Raw genomic sequence first — 23,918 nt, forward strand, 5'->3', positions numbered from 1 at the left:
GGATCAGATTTGGAGGGCCTAAAAGTAGCTCAATTCAGACTCAATGAAGAAAATAACAGGAAGTTTCTATAGGTCCTTTGAACAAGTGATTAACATAATGAAAATAGTATATTAAAAAATGGATAAAAAAAGTTTCTAGACTAGGTCTAACTCAGGCTAATTTGTATTCAAGATTATAACAAAATGAGAAACTCTAACAGTGAACAAAAGAAGGTTAAGTTAGTCATAGCAAGGAAAGAATACTCAATGATAATGCAGCACTGGTTCAAGTAAAGGCAGCCATCCTCTCCCTGTCCCCCTTTCTCTATATTGGAAATACATGTGGTCAATAGTTGGTGCTGGACTAGAGGTATGGTGGTTTCCACAGCAGTGGAACATCTTTTGCCAAATATAAGGGGATATTGACTCCTAGTGGGTTGAATTTTTTATGCCCTGGGTAATTCAAAGTTACCCAGCTCAAGTAGCTCAAACCTGAATCAATTGAATCTCAGAGACAGTTTCTCTGACTTTTAAGAAACAACCAGTCAAGTCTATAAGGCAAAGTCTTAAGCAAAATTAACCTTGCCAATATGGCAGGGTCTAAAAACTGGGAAGACAAATTTGAAAGGTTTTGCAGTAAGCCAGGTATGAAGTAATGAACAATTGGAGTAAGGATAACACAAGGAATAGAGAATAAAAGAAAAATTCTAGAAATATTACAAAGAAAGGATTAATTCACAGGATTTGATGAAAATGAAGGGAAATAAAAGATAAACTAAAAATTTTGAGCCAGAGAAACTAAAAGATTAATGGTGCTTCTGACAGAAATAGGGAAATTGGAAAAGATGGACAAATTCTTGACAAAAGGAAAAGCCTAAAATAAAAATTTCTATATTTTTCAGTGTCCAAGACAGAATGATTCATGTTGCTAGAAGTTTAATTGCTTCTGAGAGGCTAAGTTTTTCTTTAGAACAATGTATCAGAATCTAATACAATTCTCTGCACACCCACTAGGCTTCTTATAATCATGATGAAAATGACTTACTGCTATGATGAGCATTGTACAAGAAAAACTTCAAAGCCATTTAGTCCTAAGGCATATTTATTCATTTCACAAGATATATCTCCTAGAATAGACCTATTTTCCATGTTTCTTCTTAGTGATGGGCAATAAAACTTGAAAAAATGTTGTCATTTTTATGTTTTACCTTGAACAAGAATTCTAAATGTGGGATCTATGAATTTTAAAATATTTTTTGATAAGTAGGTTTCAATAAAATTGATTTTTTGCATTTTATGCATTTAAAAGCATTTTTAATTTGGAAAAGAGCACATGAAATTTATTCTCATTAAAATTGCCTCAAAAAGGAAATCTATTTTACTCAAAAAGAAAGTAGAAGGGGAAGTGGGGCTAATAGAAAGAAGGGGAGATAGTATTCAGAATCAAAATGCCTTTGAGGATGGACAGGGTAAAAGGAAAGTGAGAGAAGAATAAACAAGGGAAAATAGGATGGAGAGAAATACAGAGTAATTATAACTGGAAAAAAAAAACTTACAGAAAGTTTCTCTTATAAAGGCATCATTTCTCAAATATATAGATAAAACTGAATTAAATCTGTAAAAATAAGAACCATTCCCCAATTGATAAATGGTGAAAGGAAATGAACAGGGACTTTTCAGACAAAGTAATCAAACCTATCTTACAGGCATATGAAGAAATGTTCCGAAAATCACTATTGATTCGGGAAATACAAATTAAAGTAACCACTCTATACCTATAAGATTAGCTAATATGACAAGAAAAAATAATTATATTGAAGGGGATGTGAAAAAATTGAGAAATATATCCTATTGATGGAGTTGTAAACTTATTCATCCATTCTGTAGAGCAATTTAGAACTATATCTAAAGACCTATAAAACTATGGATACCATCTGACCCAACAATATCACTACTAGTATGTAGGTCTTTATCCCAAAGAGATAAAAAACAAAAAAGAAAACCCTGATTTGATTTTTTGTTTAATGTTAATATTTAAGATCATATATCAAATACATATTAAGTATATTAATATATTATATTTAATGGTTATAGCACTTCTTTTAGTAGCAGCAAAGAGTTGGAAATTTAGGGGATGGCCAACTAGAAAAGAGCTGAATAGGGTATGACGTGTGATTGTAATGGAATACTATTGTGCTTTAAGAAATGACAAACAAGATGCTCTCAGAAAAACCTGGAAAGACTTACATAAACTGATGCAAAGTGACATGAAGAGAACCAGAAGGACATCATGCACAATGACAGCAATATTATGCAATGATCAACTGTGAATGACTTAATATTCTTAATAACATAAAAATCCAATAATTCTATAGGACTTACAATGAAAAATACTAGCCATCTCCAGAAAAATAATTGATGAAGTCTGAATAAAAATTAAAGTATACATGTTTAAACTTTTTTTTGTTTGTTTTGTTTGGTCTGTGCTTTCTTTCACAAAGTAAGGTCTGTGCTTTCTTTCACAAAGTAACTAATATGTATGGCTGCACATGTATAATTTATATCAAATTGCTTGCCTTCCCAACAATAGGACAAAGAGAGAATTTGAAATTCAAAATGTTTTTAAAAATTAATGTTAAAAATTGTTTTTATATTTAATTGGAGAAAAATAAAATATTAAATTTTAAAACATTCTGAGCAGTGGTCTGTTTCACCAGACTGGCAAACGGGTCCATAACACAAAAAAAAGTTTTGTTAATAATCAGTTGTGTCGGACTCTTCATGACCCCATTTGGGGTTTTCTAGCTGACCCACGGGAAAAAAAAAAAAAAATTAAAGAGTCCCTACTCCAAAACAGAAGAGTTCATGATAACAAAAAGTTAAATATTCCCTAATCTAAAATGGGCAGCTAGAAGGTTCAGAAGATAGAACACTATCTTAAAGTCAGGAAAACTTGAATTCAAATCTGACCTCAGACAATTAGTAGCTATGTCACCCTGGGCAAGTAATTTAACCTCTATCTGCCTCAGTCCACTGCAGAAAAAATGGAAAACCTTCAGATACCTTTGGCAAGAAAACCTATGGACAGTACGATCCACAGGGTCATAAAAATTCAGATATAACTAAATGACTAAACAACAATTTAAAATGACTTTATATTTCCCTCAGGATATGAGGTATCTATTTTTCTCTTGTAAGAGATTTCCAAGATTTTAAAATGAGATAGATTACTAGAGGAAAGCACTAAAAAGAGAACTAAATGAATTTTATAATGGATATGGTCTTTTCAAAAGTATGTTATCTGCCCTCTAAAGCTATTTGTCAAGTGTTTTCCCAATAAAAATCATATTAAAACTCTCCCAATCCTAATAGGGCTGCTATTCTCGGTGGCTTGTGGATACCAAGTAAATATGTGAAAAGAAACTTCTCATCAAAGAAGTTTCTCCCTTTTCCCATCTTTAGATATATGACTACATGGTCAGTAAGACTGACTCCTCAGAAAAGTCAAACATTTCTTTCTCCTTATCTTTATCCAAAGGGAAATTTAATATTGGTGTCTTCAACATGGCTGTTAGAATTCCACTGAATGCTTCTTGTTTCTTTACATTAGTTTCTGTGACTTCCAGAAAAAGCAAAGCAAAACTATAAACATTACATTATAAATGAGTTATCTAAAAATCAAGGGATAATAAATGTATTGTTGCAGTTTCTAATATGGGCTCATGAATCTAACTTATTATCCATATTCAATTCCATATTTCAGTTTCTATAAGCAAGCCAGCTGCTGAGCATGATACCATTTTCCAACTTAAGTAGTGACTTTAATTCTTACCTCAAAGTTACCTTATCAAAGAGAGGACATGTCCAGTACATGTAGGAACTTAGCAAAATATAAATCAAAATAATAGTAAGATACTTACACTGATTAAGGAATATTCAAATAATTCTAACAAAAATATAGAGAAAATTTCCTTTTTAACAAAATTCAGCAGAAAACAGAAAAAGTTATGATTTTTTTCTGTGTATATGTATGTACATGTGTATGTGTGTATATATATATATATATGCATTTGTGTATGCATATTAAATGTGTTAAATTATGCATTTTTACATATTATACATATATACATATTATATATGTACACACATATACACACACACATATATATATGCACTTTTCAAATATATTAAACTTTTACTCTCCCCACAACTTACCATTTTTATAAATCCATTAATTAAAACTGCCAACATTCTCTTTTCATCCTCAAGAGTAAGTGCGCTGTAAATAATGGATTTGCATTACTGACAATGGAAACAATTAATTTTCTCATGTAAATATGTTAAAAGTTAAAAAACACAACTATAAAAATTTTAAATTGGTTGGCTTTTTAATCACAAACTAGACAGTTTTATTTTCTATTTAACTGAAGATAATTTTGCTAAAATGTCTTTCATATTTCTCAAGTGACATTTATTGGTATTCCTTTTTAATATACATTTTGTACAACAAAAAGCATTCTTTAAAATGTAAAAGCTAAAAAAAAAATAAAATTAAATAAAATGTAAAAGCTAGCAAAAAATACAATAAAAAAGAATCAAGTCATGAGAAATTTTGACTATATATGTCTATAGAAATAGATTATTTTGACTATATATAATATTTATATATACACATATACACATACAGATTTCCCCTCAAGTTTATATGGCATATATACATATTTATATTTGTATGTGTGTGTGTATATATATATATATATATATATATATATATATATATATATTAGGTCAATCTATAAATATTTATGTAGCTATATAAAAGGTTGAGGGAAAAACAAATAAAATTAGGGCAAAGGGAAAGGAAGATATTTAAATCCTTACTTAAGCCCCTAAACTCTTATTTAAGCCCCAAAACAAAAAGAGGGGTAAGAGAGATGGAAGAATTTTTTAATGTGGAGAAAACAATTTCTCCTTTCATGAGGTTATTTTGTTGCTTCATTTTTACTTTTATCCATTCACATCCAAATTCAAGGGCTTCACTATTTCTACTGATCTCTATTAATAATATTACATGTTTCTCTATCTTACTACACTACACAATTCCTGCTTCCATTTTTATCCCAAGTGAATACTATCAATAATCTGAATGGTAACACTATGATTTGTAAGATACTGAAAATTATAAATATGTAGCAATTTCTAAAATAACCAAATTTTGATTGATTTGGTTTGATTAAAGAAATTCACTTTTACCATACGACAATAAACAAATCAATTTCCTTACTTGAACTCATATCAGTTTTAACTGATTACATTTCTATGATTTAAGAATCTCAGGAATCAGAACTTTAAATCCCTTCCTCCATTAAGTGGACCCACAATGTGATAACTGACTTAAAAAACAAATAGAAAATGGCAGAAGTGATCAGTAGGCCCTTTCCACAGAATTCTGAAAGGATTCCTCCTCCTAACTATGATGAAAGCAGCTCTTTCAGACTCCAATCTAGATAACCTACAGAACAAAGCTGTCCTTCACTTGAACAATTCCAATATTTTGTCTGAATCTGAAATCATTAGCTGGTAATGAGTTTTAATTAAAATGATATATTATTGGATAAATGTTCTGTTACCTGCTATTATGAGAAGACTCTCAAAAGCTTTTCATCTCAGTTCACTGAAATATAACAGGCTATTTTTTTAATCACTTAAAAAACCATCTGCTATTTCATTTCTGTCTTTCATTTATCAAAAGATTATCCATTGACTTCATTTCCATCAGCAAAAGCAACAAAATACCCTCGTTAGCTTTTTGACAGAGAGGATCTTAATGAACTAAACAAAGTTATAACACATGAAAATAGTCAGGGTTGCATTTTAAACCAATAACTTTCTAATGTGAACTCTTGGGATATCTAATCTAACATTCACCACATGAGAAATCAATGATTCACATATCTGAACGGGCTCTTACTTCACAGAGTCATGCATTGTCTTACAAACATGCAGTAAAGCATTCAGGATGACAGGATCCTTGGTAGGTTCTTGCTGATGTCTAAAAAATATTTAAAGATAAAAGGTAAAAGCTACAGAGAACAGTGGAATGTTCTAAGACAATGAAAAAGCATAATGTCAGGTCAAAAAACCAAAACCCTTTATTTGTTTACAAAAGGACATTTATTTAATTTGCAGCAGAAATGGATCAGTGTACTAGTTAATGACAAGGTCTTGTTTGTTTGTTTTGTTTTGTTTTGTTGGGGAGGGAGGGAAGGTTAGTTGTTTTTTCAAGTAACAACCTTACTACTTCATACATGCTGAAAATTTGAAAACAGTAAGAATAAATTAAAAATCAGCCCTTTAAATATATGCCTAATATGTTCTGGGGTATCCTCAATATATTTTCTTTCTTTGAACATTAACTGTCAAGTAAATGTATAATTTCGATTTACATAATCAATAATAAAGATAAAATTATTGTAGCAAAGTTATGTAAATTAGAGTACTCATATTCCTTCCTAACCATAAAAAATTGTTATTTCATAAATAAGGCACCAAATAATGGTGTAAATTCTGCCACAAAAAAAGTCATTCATTTTTGAGAATAGAATCTGCTCATAGAATAATCAGAATAATTACTTAAATATTCTGGCCTTTATAGAAGCATACAGAGCTAACAGAAAATAATGAATTAAATTCATAATGTAAGTGGTGCTTTCAAGGTACTAAGGAGAGGCACTTTTTGATTTAAAAACAAGTTAACTCAGAACTGTAGAACTAATAATTATCCAAACATGTTATTATTATTATTAATTGTTCCTTTTGCTTCATATTCAAAAATTATCACAATCTGATAATAGTAAGGCTATTAACAATATTAATTTATTATAATTGAACATATATAATATGTTGTAAATGCAAAGAATAATAAATGCAAAAATAAAAACTTTTTTTCATTAATACATTTCACTCAAGAATGCTTTCATACTTACTTAATAAAGGCTTCCATAATGCACTTACAAACCTCCACTCGGACATTCTCTTTTTGGAACATATCCAGAAATGGCAAGAATTTCTCCTAAAAATAACCAAGCACATCTAATTAATATGGATTACTGGAAAGAATTTGAAGAATATTTCTCTGAAAATTAAAAAAAAAAACCCAAGATTAATTCTTATCTATCTATAGTGACCCAAGGATGTTCTTGTCTGAAAGGAAAATCTATAAATCACTCTTTCCTAAACTGTGTTGTAGAGAATCCTAATGTTCTACTCAATGCAAATAAAGAATCTATATGGAAATTTAACTATCAATGACATTTGTTCACTTTAAAACAGGAGTTCTCAAATTTTTTGTGTGTCATTAACTTTTTTATTAGTCTATAACCCTTTCTCAGAGGAATAATTTTAAAAATATAAAATACAATATATGAGATTACAGAAGGAAATCAATTGATATATAGTTATGCAAAGTTTTTTTTTTTAAACAAGTTCACAGACCCCAGGTTAAGAATCCCTGTTCTAAAGTATTAAATGAGAAATTATCTACATCAAAAATACTTATTAGTACAATTTATCACCTTGGTAAAAAGCTCAGATTATGCTGACTGGATCTTCTACAAATTGATATCATTCAATCTCAACTAGGCTCTCAAATGTTGCTGTAAAGCAGTGTTTTTATTCTTTGATTGACTCTAGCATACTCTCCACAGGGGCCATTCCATGACTTCTCTCCTCAAACCATTTTCTCCCTCCAGGCAGTCAACCTCACCTCCTACTTTACTGAGAGAAAAGTAGCCACTAGAAGCCACTCTTTTCCCCAATTCTATACCTGCAAACCCTTCAACATCATGTCCCAATCCTTCCTCTGTTGCTCCAGTCGCTTGACAATTCTAATCCTTCTGCTAGTGTCTTGGATCCCATTCATTCTAGTCTTCTCCAGGAGCCTTCTTGTAAAGCTTTCACATATTCATTCTCATCCTCTTGTTCTCAATCTTTCCTTATCCACTTGCTCCTTTAGATATGCCTAGAAACATTCTCTATCATTAAGAAATCTTCACTCGACTCGGCCATCTCCTTAGTTCCATAGCATTATATCCTATAGCATTCTTCCCTTGTACAATTGACAGAAAAAGTCAGATAGTCATTTCTCTTTCTTATCCTTCTGTTTCTAAACCAGGAATGAAACTGCTCCTTCCATAAGATACCTACAATTGTTAAATATAATGGCCTTTTCTGTCTTTAGATTTCTTAGTCTCCCCACTAAGGTACAGTTAAACTGTACCTTGATGGCAAAGAAGGCTTTTAAGAGGCAGAAGTGGAGGACAACTTGTATAGAGAAGTAGATTGAAAACAAAAAGGAGAGAGATATCAAAATAATCTAGAGCCAGATCATGAATGGTTTTAAATGCCAAATATAGGCATTTGTATATTATCTCAGAGGCAATAGAGAGCCTTTGAAGCTTTTTGAACAAAGACCTACTGACACTACTAACAATCCTCTCCTCCTCTTCTCTTGGCTTTCATCCTTTTTCTCCTCCATCTTCTTTGTGAGAGCATAGACCATGTCCTGTTCACTGTGGTGGCCCATCTTCTTTATCTTGCTAATTACATGTAACTCCCATGGCTTCACTTTGTTGTGGTTCAGTTGTTTTTCAGTTATGTCCAACTTTTCATGACCACATTTAGGGTTTTCTTGGCAAAAATGCTGGAGTAGTTTACCTTTCTTTCTCCAGCTCATTTCACAAATAAAGAACTGAGGTAAAGAATGTTAAGTGACTTGCACAAAGTCATAAGTCTAAGGCAAGATTTAATTAAAGAAGATGCTTTCCTGATTCCAGGCATGGCACTCTATCCACTCTATACTACCTACCTGTTCTTGGATTTATTTACCTTATTTAGATGATTCTAAAACCTACATATCCAACCCTAATCTCTCCTCGGTTCTAGATACTCAACCCAGCTGCATGTTAGATATTTCTAAATACATATCTCATTGCATTTCAAATTTAACAGACATAAAAGAGAATTTATTATCTTTTCTTTTTCATGCATCTTTACAAATTCTATTCATATTGTATTCAATGGAGCAGAAATAAGTCACATAAATACACTGACAGGGACAATGACAAATTTATGTTATCTAATTTCAACTCAGCGATGGCTATTTCAAAACACTTTTTCCCCTGTAAGTTTCTTATAGAACCCTCTCCCCATCCCTCTAGGCTAAGGTACTTACCTAAAAAAAAAAAAAAAAAACCCAAATCATTCACCATTAACACCCTTTTTTTATTATCATCATCCATTTTCCCCTCCTCTCCTCAGTCTTTGATGGAAAGTGGCCCTTCTTTTTGCCAAGACCAATCCCTCTCCATGTGTTGTAGATCCTACTCTCTCCTGTTTTCTCCAGCAGATTACCCCACTCTAATACACCCAAATATCAACCTTTCCCATTCTACTGATTCCTTCCTACAAACACATTCAAATATCTCCTTTCTTTAAAAAAAAAAAAAAAGCCCTGACCAGATACTACTAACCCCATCAGAGTAGTAACATAGAACTACTCACCAGGATTTGAGTATCAGTTTTATCTTTGACTCTTCACTCTCCATCATTCCCCATATGTTCAATCACTTGCCAGGTCATAGTGAGTCTACTTCCATAACATCTTTCACCATCTCTATTTCTTCACTCACATAGCCTGGAATCCCTAATTTGGTCCTTCAATCCTATTACCTGGATAAACACAATATCCTCCAAACTAATAACCTTCTAGTCTCTCTTCTTTCAAAGGACCAAAGTAGCTTTTCCTAAAACACAAATCTGACCATATCAGATCTTTGTTCAAAAAATTTCAAAGGCTCTCTATTGCCTCTGAGATAATACACAAATGCCTATACTTAGTATTTAAAACCATTCACAATCTGGCTCCAGATTATTTTGATATCTCTCTCCTTTTTGTTTTCATTCCAGAAAACTGTCTCGTTCACACATAAGACAATCTACTTTTCTATACAAGTTGTCCTCCACTTCTGCCTCTTAAAAAGCCTTCTCTGCCATCAAGGTATAGTTTAGCTGTACCCATAAAAGCTGCATTTTAACCTCTGAAATTATTAGTGTAGCTTACCAGAAAAAAATATTTTGTTTTTATTTTGTATAAAATTTTTAGCATAGATTACTTCTGCCCCAATAGAAATGTAAACTCCATCTCTTACACATAGTAGGTACTTAATAAGTGGTTCCTGAATTGAATTGCTCTAATTTGGTCCAATATTTTCAAGGAGATTATCCCATGGCCCAGACCAGTATTTGTTGATTTGGACAATATATTTTCAAGCCTCCAAAAGTTTTAAATAATCAAATTCATTGAAGAAACAATGGTCTAAATCAGGGGTCCTCAAACTTTTTAAATAGGGGGCCAGTTCACTGTCCCTCAGACTGTTGGAGGGCCGGACTGTAGTAGAAACAAAAACTTTGTTTTGTGGGCCTTTAAATATATAAACTTCATAGCCCTGGGTAAGGGGAATAAACGTCCTCAGCTATTGCATCTGGCCCATGGGCCGTAGTTTGAGGACCCCTGGTCTAAATAGTCTCTCAAGATTCTTTATGACTTTGTGATCATATGAAAAGCTTAGTGTGAATCTAGTCTGATAGTCCAAGATTTATTCTTTCTTCATTTCTAATCAATTCTTCATACAGATTCATCTTCTTGATAAATAAATCTCTTTTTAAAAATCATTAGGGATTCTCTATTATTGTTCAAGTTCTTTTGCTTAGCACCAAAGATCTTGTAGAATTAAGACCATTTACAATTTCAGCCTTATATAATGCTACTTATCCCCATGCCTTTGTATTAGTCAAACTTCACTGAACTACTAAATTTTATGACATGCTCTACATTTTCACAATGATGACATATCCTTGTCCCCCATGGCTTCAACATTAGATATCTACTAATCCTTTAAAATCTAAGTCTTATTTCCCTCCTCTGGGGGGAAAAATGTGCAACTGACTAAAAATTAATAAGCATCATAAATACAGATACTCTAAAACTCTCAACTGTCATATTTAAGTGGAGTTGTGTAACCTACAAGCCTGTATGATTGGATTTCTTGCTGAGTTGAGAGAAAGAGAATAGTAACAGGAAACAAGGGAGGGACATTCAGATAGAGTGAAATCACAAGGCATCCAGCTTCCCTATGTTCCCCTCAAAAATGAAACAGAAATATCAAAAAGAAAAAAAATTACTGAAAATTTCCAAGTAAATAAGAAAATCTGTGATAATTTTTTTTAAGAAGATTACAATGTAAAAAGGCAAAGAATGCCAGGGAAAAAATGAATAACAAAACAGCATCAAAAATTGCACTGAAAACAAAGCATGACATACTGAAAGATATGTTCAGATGAATAATAAACTCACTTAAGAACCAAAACTTACCTAAAATATGACAAAAAGAATAAAAGAAAGAACTAAATAAGACTAAGAAATCTCAAGGAGAAATGATGAGAAAAGTGGAAAACAGAAAAGTTTATAAAATTTATTTTCACTCAATGAGCAGGACCAGGAGATCATTATATACTTCAACAACAATACTATATGATGACCAGTTCTGATGGACCTGGCCATCCTCAGCAACGAGATCAACTAAATCATTTCTAATGGAGCAGTAATGAACTGAACCAGCTACGCCCAGAGAAAGAACTCTGGGAGATGACTAAAAACCATTACATTGAATTCCCAATCCCTATATTTATGCCCACCTGCATTTTTGATTTCCTTCACAAGCTAATTGTACAATATTTCAGAGTCTGATTCTTTTTGTACAGCAAAATAACGGTTTGGTCATGTATACTTATTGTGTATCTAATTTATATTTTAATATATTTAACATCTACTGGTCATCCTGCCATCTGGGGGAGGGGGTGGGGGGTAAGAGGTGAAAAATTGGAACAAGAGGTTTGGCAATTGTTAATGCTGTAAAGTTACCGATGCATATAACCTGTAAATAAAAGGCTATTAAATTTAAAAAAAAAATTATTTTCACTCAACCCAGGAGAAAATTAATACAGTAGACTAAATAATGCAAGATAACAGATGACATGGAAAAACAAGCTCAGGAAAAAAACTCAAGTGGAAAAAAGATTTGGAAGCGAGAACAGGATAAAGTGACCAATTTGGACAGGAGATCAAGGAGAAGAATGTCAGATTTACTGCTGTCCTGGAAGACATCAAAAAGAAAAAGAATTTCATTGCTACACTTCAGGAAGTTATTCAATTTAATTTCCTTGGAGTATTTTTTTTTAATTAACAGTAATAGATGTGTACCATACTTTGAAGGCTATATCCTTAAAGAATTAACCTCATATTTCTGCTAATAACATGTAAAATGTCTGTCATAGTACAACAATGTAACCATGGTTGGACAGAAAGCTTACATTTATCAGTAATAAGAGAAAGTTCTGAAGTAAATCTCAAAGTACCCCTGCCTTAAAGGACATTTTTAACAAGTTAAAAATTCACACTTAAAAAAAAAAAGAATTCTTACATTAGGGAAAATTGTTTCAGTGAGGGAAATACCCTAGAACAACCAAAAATCAGAGATCAGTTGACTCAAAGAAACAGAAGTTTAGGGAGAAGTTATTTAGGAGTTAAGGAAGCATTTCTTCAAGAATAGAAGCTTGGGTCTGATATCATAGTGAAATCCTGAGCAGAAAAGAAGCAGTTTCTGAGCAGAGAAGAAATGGACACATAAGAAAGAAAAAGATAAGCATAAAACAAAAGTAGAAAGAGACTAAAAATAAACTTTCCTCCTTTACCATTTTGCCTGCTGTTAATGCTAATTAGAGAAATCTCATTAATGCAGCTTTCTTCCAAATAATATAATAATGAGGATTCATTTAGACAACTATAGCCAAAGTAAATTATAGCAGCAGAAGACAAAATTAAACTACTGTTCTGGAAGGTAAGAAATTATTCTAGAGTTTTCAGGACATTGCTAGATGCATCTATAAATGCACAAACACACATATACATACATACATACAAACTAAAATAATCTAAAATCTTCACTTACCACTGAGAAAAGAATTGAAAAATCATGAAAGTAGGCGATAACTTTCTTAATTATTGAATGAAGCTAAAAAACAAAATGTACACATTTTATTTATATTAAGACACACACACACACACACATATATATATATATATATATATATATATATATATATATATATATATACTGAATGTGTGTACACATATATGCATATATATTACACATCTTTAATTTGGAAATAAATCAGTTTTGAATATAAAAGGATGTGGTTCAAGGAATCAGTTGTTTTAACTTTGGTTTCTTCATAGTTTCAAACCTTTATCATTTAAAACTGTTGTAAAATAAACAATGAAAATAATAACATCTTATAGGAAATTGCAATAGTTCTCAGGGTCAAAATTGTAAATAACAATTCTGTTTGTCAAAGACTATAGACCCAAAAGGAGGCAGAAAACTGGTATGAATATGGATTGATTCCCAAACATCTCTGGAAAACTACTTTTTTTTAATTGGGGAGCAGAGAGTAGGAGGAAGAGAAAATCAGTTTTTATTCATTAGGGGTGAAATGGAAAAATTTTCATTTTAAATCATGATTTAAAAGGAAAAGCACCAGAACAAAACACTGTAACAACACTTCTACTAGGTTAAGTGTCAGAAAGTTCAGCTGCTTAAGAGTTTGAGTTATTAGGTTTGACCTTTTTAACAATGTAATGGACAATGTATTTGAAATAAAAATACTAAGAGAATTCTTTAAATGATGATCTCAAAGATCATCTATGTTACTTTTCAGTCATTTTAGTCATGTCCAAATTTTTGTGACCCTATTTGGGATTTTCTTGGCAAAAACAGTGGTTTGTCTTTTCCTTCTCTAGTCATTTTACAGATAAGGAAACTGAGGCAAACAGAGTGAAGTAACTTGCCTAATGTCACATAATTAGCATCTGAGACTAGATTTGAACTCAGAAGGTTGAGTCTCCAACTCCAAGCCAATGCCTCACTTAGCTGCACCTCAAAGATCATTTAGGCCAGCCCATAACTTATCCTCTCCCTAGAGCTTCCATCTTCTATTATTCATTTGAGTTCAAAATCAGTCTCAGATATAAATTCTGGGCCATTATGTCATTACATAAACTAATTTTTGACCAACAAAAGTTTTCTAGTACTGAATATAGTAAGCAATTCATTTCATGATAACTCAGTTTTATAAGAAAAAATTTAAGAGAAAATTCTGTCACCTGCGGATATGCATCTTCAAATGCCCGATCAGGAGTCATGTGTTTGATGACATCTGCTAAAACAGTATTGACCTCCCGTTTCTATATGGGGGGAAATTACATACTGTGAACAACAATTTGTGAAAATTTTGCTAACAAAAGAGCACACAAAAGAACCCATAACTCATTTCCCTCAAAATGTACTTTGAAGATGAAATTTAAAAGAAGAAATACAAATCATATCACTTGTCTATGATGGTATGGAATTCCTACAAATCATCTGGAAAGATATCTATAGCTAAACAATACAGCTGCTCTCCCAGAAAACCAATTTTAATCCCATTTTCAAAGATTCTGATGGATGTCATGCCTATCTCTTCAGGCATAATATTAAAAAAGGCCCTATTTCTCTAGAGCACATTTAAAGCCCTTGACAACTGGGTTCTAATCTTTCTTTCCTGATTAATTTCACCTTACTCCTCCTCACACACTCTATGGTCTGGCCAAACTGACCTCCTTGCTCACCTCCCAATTCAATATTCCATCTCCTGTTTCTATATCTTTGTAAAGGGCATCCCTGGGATTTGGTGTGTTTTCCTGCCCCAGCCCCACCTAGCTTCACTAGCTTCATTCAAGGTTCAACCCAAGTGCCACCCTATTAAAAAAAAGGATCTAGCTTGATCCTTCAGCTGCTGGTGGCTCCCTCCAAAATTACTTGATGTCTTCTTTGCAAATATTTCACATTTATATATATCCATATATGTTGTTTTTTCCCAGTAGGATATAAGCTTCTTGAAGAAAGGGACAATATTTTCAGCTTTTTGCCAGTGCCTTTCACTAGAACAGGCACATAGTAAGATGCTAAACAAATGCTTTTTGTTTAGAACTGTAATAAAATACTACTTATGTTATATAACAATTACATGTAATTACATATAAATACAATGCACTAATCTAACTTTTTCTTGTAACTATGAAAAAGCATGAATACCTCTGGTAAAATAGGAAAAAAGAAAGTTTTTCAAAAAATTTTAGAATAGTGACATACCGTGAAATGCCTGCACGTATATTCCACCCATACTTCAGCACAATTAATATAGTCCTACAAGAAAATGTAAATTATTTTTATAACAAGCACTAGCTACAAAACAGTGAGATTCACTGAATTCAATCAGTACCAATATCCAACTAAGCAAGTGTACTCATGTCCTCCTATTCAGAAAACAGTTCAGAGTAATACTAGTATCACTACTTTATAATAAATTTTCCCTCATATGAACTTTATGACTCTGAACCTACCATTTCAGCACTTACATATTGCCTCGTATTGCTGCCAGTTATTTTTATGTGAATGTCTTATTTCCCCAATTTGTTTATAAGTGATCCCAACTATATGTTGCCTATTGCCAAATTCTATTTTTAGAAGAACTTATAGAGAGATTTGATTAACCATACATACAAAATACATTCATACACTCATACAAAATACAGTGTATTTGTTACCTATCACTTTTCAAGTTTTGACTCTAAGTTGTTTGTGTATTATGTATTCTTTTCAATAATGAAAACCTTAATAAAATAGATGTCCATCTTTTCAGGAATTGGATGAATCTTCCTCTTAGTTATTATAGAGGAATCCACATACCTCTATGATGTGTTTAAAATGTGAAAGAAACGGCTTCTTCCTATAGGAGCAATATATAATAAGCTTTAGAGATAGGTGCTGTGAGTATATTCTCCTTATAGATAAAGTAATTAAGGCTAATAAAGGTCGATTGACTTGAACATGGTCATCTAGCTAGTAAATGACAGTATTCTCAGGAAAAGTCCAAACTACTTTCTGCCTACACTCCTAATTCTCTTTCATGTTGATATGATTACCATATTAATCCTTAGCTCCTATCATCTACCTTCTTTTCTTTTGAGTTGTCAGGGATAATGTGTGATTATTGGGTTCACAACAAATTATGGCTATCTTATCCAATGGATTTTCACTACTGTAGGCTTTGAAAATTTCCTATGTTGGTTTCCCTGATAATGTACTATGTTTTTTCTATTATTATTTGATCTCTCTATTTCTACTTCTCACCAGTCCTACTTCTTCCATTCCAACAGATATGGGCATTTCCCAATGCTCTGCCTTTGGTTCTCTTTTCTTTTCCATCTATACTTTCCTTTATTGACATCATTTATTTACATAATCTCAACTATTGATTTTATAGGAATGATTCTGAATTTGTATTTTGAGATCTAGGTTTCTCCTCTGTCTCTAGCTCTCCATTTCTAATTATCTGCTGGACATCCCCACTTGGATGTTCTACTCACACTTCAAAATTAAAATGTCTAAAACTGAACTCAACATCATTCTTAAAAATCTTCACCTTCTCCTCATGATTTATCATCATTCTTCATTTTTTCAGGCTAAAAACAAATTATCTTTGATTCCCTTCATTCTCTTTCTTCATAAATCCATTTGGTGACTGAGTCCTCTCATTTTTTCCCCTTTTCAATGTTGTTTAAATCAGTCTCTTCTCTATTTTCATTAACATGAAACTAATTTAATCCCTCATTTTAAGTCTCTCTGCCTCCAATGTCTTTCTTCTCCAATGCATATTGCACACTGTCTCTGGATTTATATTCCTGAAGAATACTATGTCATTAATCTGGTAAATTTTTTTTCAATGGTTCCCTATTAACAATTGAACAAAGTCCAAACTCAACAAAGAATTTACGTCTTACTATAATCTGGTTCCACTCTAACTTTCTACTCTTTTCTCTAATGTACTTACTCTGTGTTCCATCCAAGCAAGATGGACTTCTTGACATTCCCTAAACAACTAAGTGCTTTCTTGCTTTCGTACTTTTGCTGGTACTATTCTCCTTGTTTAGCATTCTGTTTCTCCACCTATGACTATCAAATTTTTATCCAAGGTTCATGTTGTCAACCTTTTCATCCATTTGAATCCATGTAGCATGTATATATACACACATATTTTATTGATATTTTTTCTTTAAATTAAAATCATTTCTCATCTCTAACTTGACTCTGCTATTGGGACAAAAAAATTAAAGAGATACATCTGATCTAGAAACCTTGACAACATATTCATTATTTTCTCTTTATCAGTCCACTTCTCTGTTGTAAGAGAAGAGATATGTTTTATTATCGCTTATCCAGGACCTTTATTGGTTTTCCCCATTTCTTTTAGTTCAAAGTCCATTTAGAATTTTTAAAATTTGCATTATTATAATTATTGTGCATTTTTCTTGGTCCTGCTGTTTTCATTTTGTATTAATTGATATAAATCTTCCCTTGTTCTCTGAATTCCTTATATTTATCATTTATACAATGTTTATTCTAGTCATTCCTAATAAAAAGGCATTTTACAAAAAAAAAATAAAAAAAAAAATAAAATAAAATGTGAGAGAAAGAGACTCTCATACTTTAAGAAGTAATAGGTGTCACTGGATCTTTGCTATAAAATAAAAATTGACAGTTTAGTAAAGAAATTAATTGAAAATTGCAACTCTCTTCTGGAAGATTTAAGTGAATTTAATAAGACTGGTTATGAGGAAATGTATGACTGGAAAGACAGTCACAAGAAAATGTGATATATAACAACAAATCTTTCTCTTCCTTTTTTGTGACAGTAGAAGATAAAGGAACCACGAAAGAAAAATAGTTTTTGATCTCATTTAAAAAAATATGAGTAAAGAATATTATATTCTAGGAAATAATCGGAAATGTTTAAAAGACAAATTAACCCCTTGTTTCTGATAAGCAGGTGACTGAAGACTTGTTCTAAAAGGTTGGAAAACAGAAATAAAATTCAAAGATTTAATTGAGATAGAAGGCTAATAGAACTGCCAATATAGGACATTTGATACCACAGCTGCTCCAAAGCCCTGTGGAACCAGAACCAGAACCAGAACCAATCCCAGGACTGCTTCTGACTAAATGAAAAGTAAAATTCAATGAATGTTGTTTTCCTCCACCTGAGACGCAACCAGAATGACACAAAGGTTGTTAATAGCTAAAGTTTGATAAAGAAAGTACTAAATTATGTGTCAAAATGTTGAAACTTTTTTAATTCTCTCTTTAATAATTCATTTTACTTATGATTTTTTTTGTTTACACCATAGTTTTCCCACACAATTCCGAACAATTAATTCTCCCTTGTAACAAAAAGACAATTAAGCAAAAGCATTTTATGCCGTTTGTATCTAAAAATATATACAACACTCCATCTAATGTCCCCCATCCATCTGTCTTAAAACAAGAAATATATTTCATTATCTCTTCTCAGGTAACTTTATTGATTTTTATACTACTCAGAATTCAACTTCCATGTTGTTCCTTTGTTCTATTTATTTTAACTAGTATCAGTTCATACAAATCTTCCTAAGTTTCTTTCAATTCCTTACTTTCATCATTTCTACCCATGCAATATATTCCATCATATTAATATTCCATATATCTTTTAAGTCATTTTCTTTTAAGTAGCATCCACTTTGTTTCCTTTTTGTTGCTACCACAAAGGGCACTGCTACAAATATTTGGGCATGTAATAGACCACTATTTCTGTCTCATTTTCTTGGGATATAATCCCAATAGTGGAATTTCAGATCAAAGAGGATGGACAATTTAGTCATTTTATTGAATAATTCCAATTTTAAATCTAAACCAACTGGATCCATTTCACAGTTCCACTAAGAATGCAATAATGTGTGTCTTTACCTATAGCCTTTCTCACACTGCTTTTGTCTTTATTTTCATTAATTTGCATTTCTTTCAGTGACTCAGAGAATATTTTCTCAAAGTCATTTGCCAAAACTTGGGTGGTAGTTCTCTGATCCTCTCTCCATCCAGTGAGCACTGGTGTAGGGAGAGTAGAGAGACACATCACTTAAAAAGGAGAGACAGCTGTAAAGCAGAGTTCATTCTCATCCTCCGGGTGGCACCATGTAACTCTTGAGACTTCCTATGAGAGTAAGGGGTAGCCTTTTCCACCCTCGTAGGATGACAACTGTTCCACACCTCTGATTGTTTTTTCTGTGATGTGTTTCCTTCCTTGGGTATATGTAACCACACAGCAATCCCGATATGGACATTTCTACCCTCAGAGGCACTCTTGTAAATCTGAGAGGTCAGAGTTCCTAAGATCTTCATCTGATACTAGATACACTATCAGAGATACCTCCTACACTTACTATAGTATTTCTTGAAGGAGAAGATAACCAAGGACAAGCCCAAATCCTGGTCTGGCTCACCAGAAAACATGGACCTGGAGAAAAATGTTTGAACAGTGCCAGAGCTGAGATAAAATGTAAAATGATTATTTATTAGTCCTATAAACAGTATCATATCTTAATATTTTAAATATCAAACTCCTGCAAAGTATAATAGTAGATATATTATTGCTGCTGCTTATTTAAATTTTTATGTCAATGTGTACTGTGAGTCTTAAGTTCATTAAGCATTTCTTTTGTGTACAAGAGATTAAATAGCTGTCTTGTACCTGATCTACATTATACATTAAGTACCTTTCTACTCCTTATTTTGGAGAGTCCCTAGACATGAGCCAAAACCTAAGGTTTGAATAATTTTCCTTAGGGTGCCATTGTGGAATTGAAAAGATACAAAGTGTGCAAGAAAAAGAACCTAACTTTTTTGGCAAATGGTGAGACTCCCCCAAGACTGAACCTTCACATAGATTCAGAACTGAAAAAGACCTTGTAATAAAGATGGAAAGGACCCCTGAGTCCAAAAGTTGGAATAAAGTATCTTTGTCAAAATACAACAATGTAAATACAAAAGAAATCAGCAAATTTGAATATTGTGTGATTACATCTAGCCAAGTTTGACCTCAAAGAAATGAGAAAATGAACCTTCCTATCTTCTTTGGAGAGTGGGAGGATATGAGTGTAGAACATATTTATACTGTCAGACTCCACTGACATACTGAACTGCTTTTTCCCCTTAATTTTTTATTCTTTTTTATAAGGTTTGGCTCTCTGAATAGGAGAAGGGAAAAAGAAAATAAAGGTGATATAAAAGCAAAAGACAAAGAAGGAAAGAAGAGATGAAGGATAAAAAGGAAGGGAAGAGGGGAAGAACGAAGGGAAATGAGGGAAAGAAGAAGGAAGTTGTATCTTTCCATTACTAATTAAGAAATTCATATGTGTTAAATATTTGTGTAAATTCCTTCTATACTTTATGTCAAACTTCCTGTGAGACAAAATTTTTTCCCACTCTACTATTTGTCTTCTGTGTCTTCATTAATTTTTTTCATGCAAAAGCTCTAAACCTTTGAAAGTCAAAATTGTCTATTTTGTATTCTCTCTTTATTACTTATGCTTAAGTATGCTTAAAAATTCTCCCTTACCAGGTAGATTAGCACATCTCCATAATGCCACCTAACAGGACTGGCAAGTCTCATGAACTAGGAAGTTTTGATCTGCAACAGGCTCAGCCAATCAAGTGTCCATATCATACTAAGTCCAACACCAAGAAAGCAAGCCATGGGGGCTTACCAGGTTGCTTAAAGAAACCCTCTTACCCAACCCAGTGGTACTAGTTCTCATTCTCATAAAGATTTTTAATAAAATCTTTATATTATAGAATTCTGAAAGTATGTTAAACAAATGTCAATAACTGGTAATTATATGCATGCTTGATATTTTAATAAATATTTATATTTATTAATATAAATTAATAGATTATATATTAGATTATATATTAATTTATGTTCAGTTACCAATGGTTAATCCACAGACTGCCATTCACCTAAAGTAAACAGATAAGCCTTTAATCATACATATATTTTTTATACTTTTTAGTGCTTTCATGGTTTTATGGCAGAGTATATGGGCATAGACACAAATCAAATTAATACCTATACAGATGACATCTGCATAAAAAGCTCAAGAATAATTAAAGATTTGCATTTCTTCTAAAAATAGAAGTGCAAATAATTTTATAATTACATCTTTTCAAGAAAAAAATGTATATATGCTCTAGAATATGGTTAAAAGTAGATTTGATGTCTTGACTAATAACATACCTGTGGATTTTTCAATTTAGTAATAACTTTCCAGGCTTCATTCAATATCTGAAGTCGATCACTCTCAGGAGGATCAGCCAAAGCCAAGTTTAATCCCAATGAGCGAAAAAGGAGATGCTGAAGAAATATCAAATCATCTTGTTATTTTTGGTGGACAATGTGACATAATGGAAGAAACACTACCTTCAGAGTCAGATGACCTAAGCTCAAACCCCAGCTCTGTTACTTCCTCTATGGATCTGTTTTTTATATACATAAGCAACTAAATGTCAGGAACACCCTTCCCCTCTAAACTCTAGGATTTTAAAACATGTAAGGTTTTTTAAATGGAAATAATTTAATTACTAACTCCCAAGGTTACTGTTATGAATGTCTGTAATGTCTGGGCTAGCTTTCTGGAGGTCCTTCGGACAGGCATGTATCTCAGCAGGATAGTCACCATGAGGATGGTAGAATCTAAAATCTTTATTGTTTCCTTCACAGTTTGTCTCCTTCACAGTCTGTTCTCTCTGACTGACTGACTGTATCCCCAGTTCTCTCAGCCCTTAAATACCCTATTTACAATGATATCATTACAGCATACTGAGTATGTGACAGCTACTGTGATTATATCATTATATCCAACCAGAGTGATTACCATCATTATCTCATACGGATATATGTGAACTAAAGAACCATTATCTCATCAATTCCACTGAGTTAACACCTTGTTGTAAATATTCTTGTTTCACGCATACTTCTCCAGAGTTTCAGCCCTCTACAAATGCCCATTTCTAAATATCTGATAGAAAATCACATGGGTTAAACTATGAAAAACTAAAAAAAAGGCCACCATTCTGTTTCTTTCTGCTCTAATAGAAAAATATTCTACTGGATAGTCTTTCAGGATTACTTGTTAGTAGAATGTTTTTAAAAATCTAGGACTGAAGTCTACTAAAATTATTCCATGGAGAATTATTTCAGAAAATTTAGTAGTAGAATACCTGATGTACAGAAATTACATATATCAATATCAATCAATCATCTTTAATTTTTTTTTACCAGAAATAGAGACTATATTTGTATTCTTTTTTAACTATGTTACCTATAACACCTGATTCTCTCTCCAGTGAGTTATCAACTAAATGCTGCTTATTTGTTCTCTCACTAAACATTAAGTCAAAATCCTACCTTGGGGAATCCAGACTCATCACACTCTTTAATCATGCCAATAAAATCCATAGCCCTTGTAGCAATAAACTCAGCTCTGAATGCTGACATCACAGAATTCAACAGCAGAGCACTGCAAGAAACATTACACCAATCAGCATTGCTTCCCATCAATCAAAACCATTTTAATTTACAATTTACAGGGCTTTAATAGGTAACTGACAGCAATTTAATACAAGCTTTAAAAAACTGAAGGAAAAAAGCCAACTTAGAGAAAAACATGCTTTCAGAAGGCTGGTGTGGACAAATTGCCCATAGCTTGAGAAAACAAGATAATTTCCTCATAATATTCAAGAAAAGACATAAGTAAACATTAGGCTAGATAAATCACTCAAAGAAAGAATATCAGACATATTTAGGCTGATGTAGAAACTTGTCTCATCTTGTAGGGAAGTAGGAAGAGAAAGGGGAAGGGAAAGAAGGAGGCGAACAGAAGCTAGATAAAAAAAAATAAAGACCTTTCCATTTCCAATTTCTATTCACATTATTACTCACATTGCTACTAAAAAAAAAAAAAAAAAAAGGATTTCTACATGTGTGAACAAATAAATCCATGGTGACAAGGAAACTAAACTAAATTAATAAATGTCTAATAATTTCCCCTATCATAGTAGATCTTTCCCATGTTTTTTTTTTTCAAGATGCTAATCAACACATTTCCAAACTTACAAAAACTTTAATCAAAATTATATTGTGCAGTAAATCCTTCTCTTGTGAGCACCCTATATTCATAGTAAAATTTATCAAAACAACATTATTAAAACAAAACCAATTAACAATTTTACATACAGTATACAACTATATACAACTGACTAGTTCAAATCCAGCCTCTAACACTCTATTATATACTATCTCTATTATATACTATTCTCTGTTTAACATGTTTAACCCTTGAGTCCTCAATTGGACAATCCAATCCTAAAGATCAAGGCTCATGTCTAGTACTTCTCTCTTATCCTAAATAGCACCTGGCACCAAGATAGTGAGTGTTCATTAAATGGCTATTGAACTAGACTGTACAGCTTCATAAAACAGAGCAAAAGGCTTTTCTAATAGACAGCAAATAACCAAAATGCAAGGCAGAGTGTACAAACCATACTTTCTTATTCCGTCTGCTAGCCATGGAAAAGCAGTTGCCCCTATGCATGTCTCTTAATTAAGTAGAAAGAAAAGACTAAGCTTCTGAATGAATGATTTCTCTTTCTAATTAAATTAAGTGAGAATGATTGCTTTCCCTCTCTAAAATGGGAATGAGGAAAAACAATAAAATCTGATATCTTCTAAGGACAATCAAAAAAAAGGTTAATAGCTTTGAAAACTGCTTCTGGTTGATCAGATGGAAGAATTTCAAACAGCCCTTCTGCAAGCATGTGTACAAATAATGTCTCAGAACAGTCTGACTCATA

General features: G+C 32.3%; 1 protein-coding gene across 1 annotated transcript in view; it reads right to left on the reverse strand.

Moving 5' to 3' along the window:
- Positions 1-23,918, reverse strand: part of VPS35L (VPS35 endosomal protein sorting factor like) — a 111,814-nt gene that overhangs the window by 44,449 nt on the left and 43,447 nt on the right. The window contains exons 16-23 of the mRNA XM_031942613.1: positions 22,474-22,585; positions 21,304-21,420; positions 15,288-15,341; positions 14,261-14,341; positions 13,047-13,109; positions 6,966-7,051; positions 5,951-6,031; positions 4,195-4,258 (exon numbers count right to left, since the gene is read on the reverse strand). Coding sequence (XP_031798473.1) covers positions 4,195-4,258; positions 5,951-6,031; positions 6,966-7,051; positions 13,047-13,109; positions 14,261-14,341; positions 15,288-15,341; positions 21,304-21,420; positions 22,474-22,585 — 658 coding nt within the window. The remainder of the gene's footprint in view (positions 1-4,194; positions 4,259-5,950; positions 6,032-6,965; positions 7,052-13,046; positions 13,110-14,260; positions 14,342-15,287; positions 15,342-21,303; positions 21,421-22,473; positions 22,586-23,918) is intronic.

This window comes from Sarcophilus harrisii, chromosome 1 (assembly GCF_902635505.1).
Source record: "Sarcophilus harrisii chromosome 1, mSarHar1.11, whole genome shotgun sequence".
In the NCBI taxonomy this organism is placed as follows: domain Eukaryota; kingdom Metazoa; phylum Chordata; class Mammalia; order Dasyuromorphia; family Dasyuridae; genus Sarcophilus; species Sarcophilus harrisii.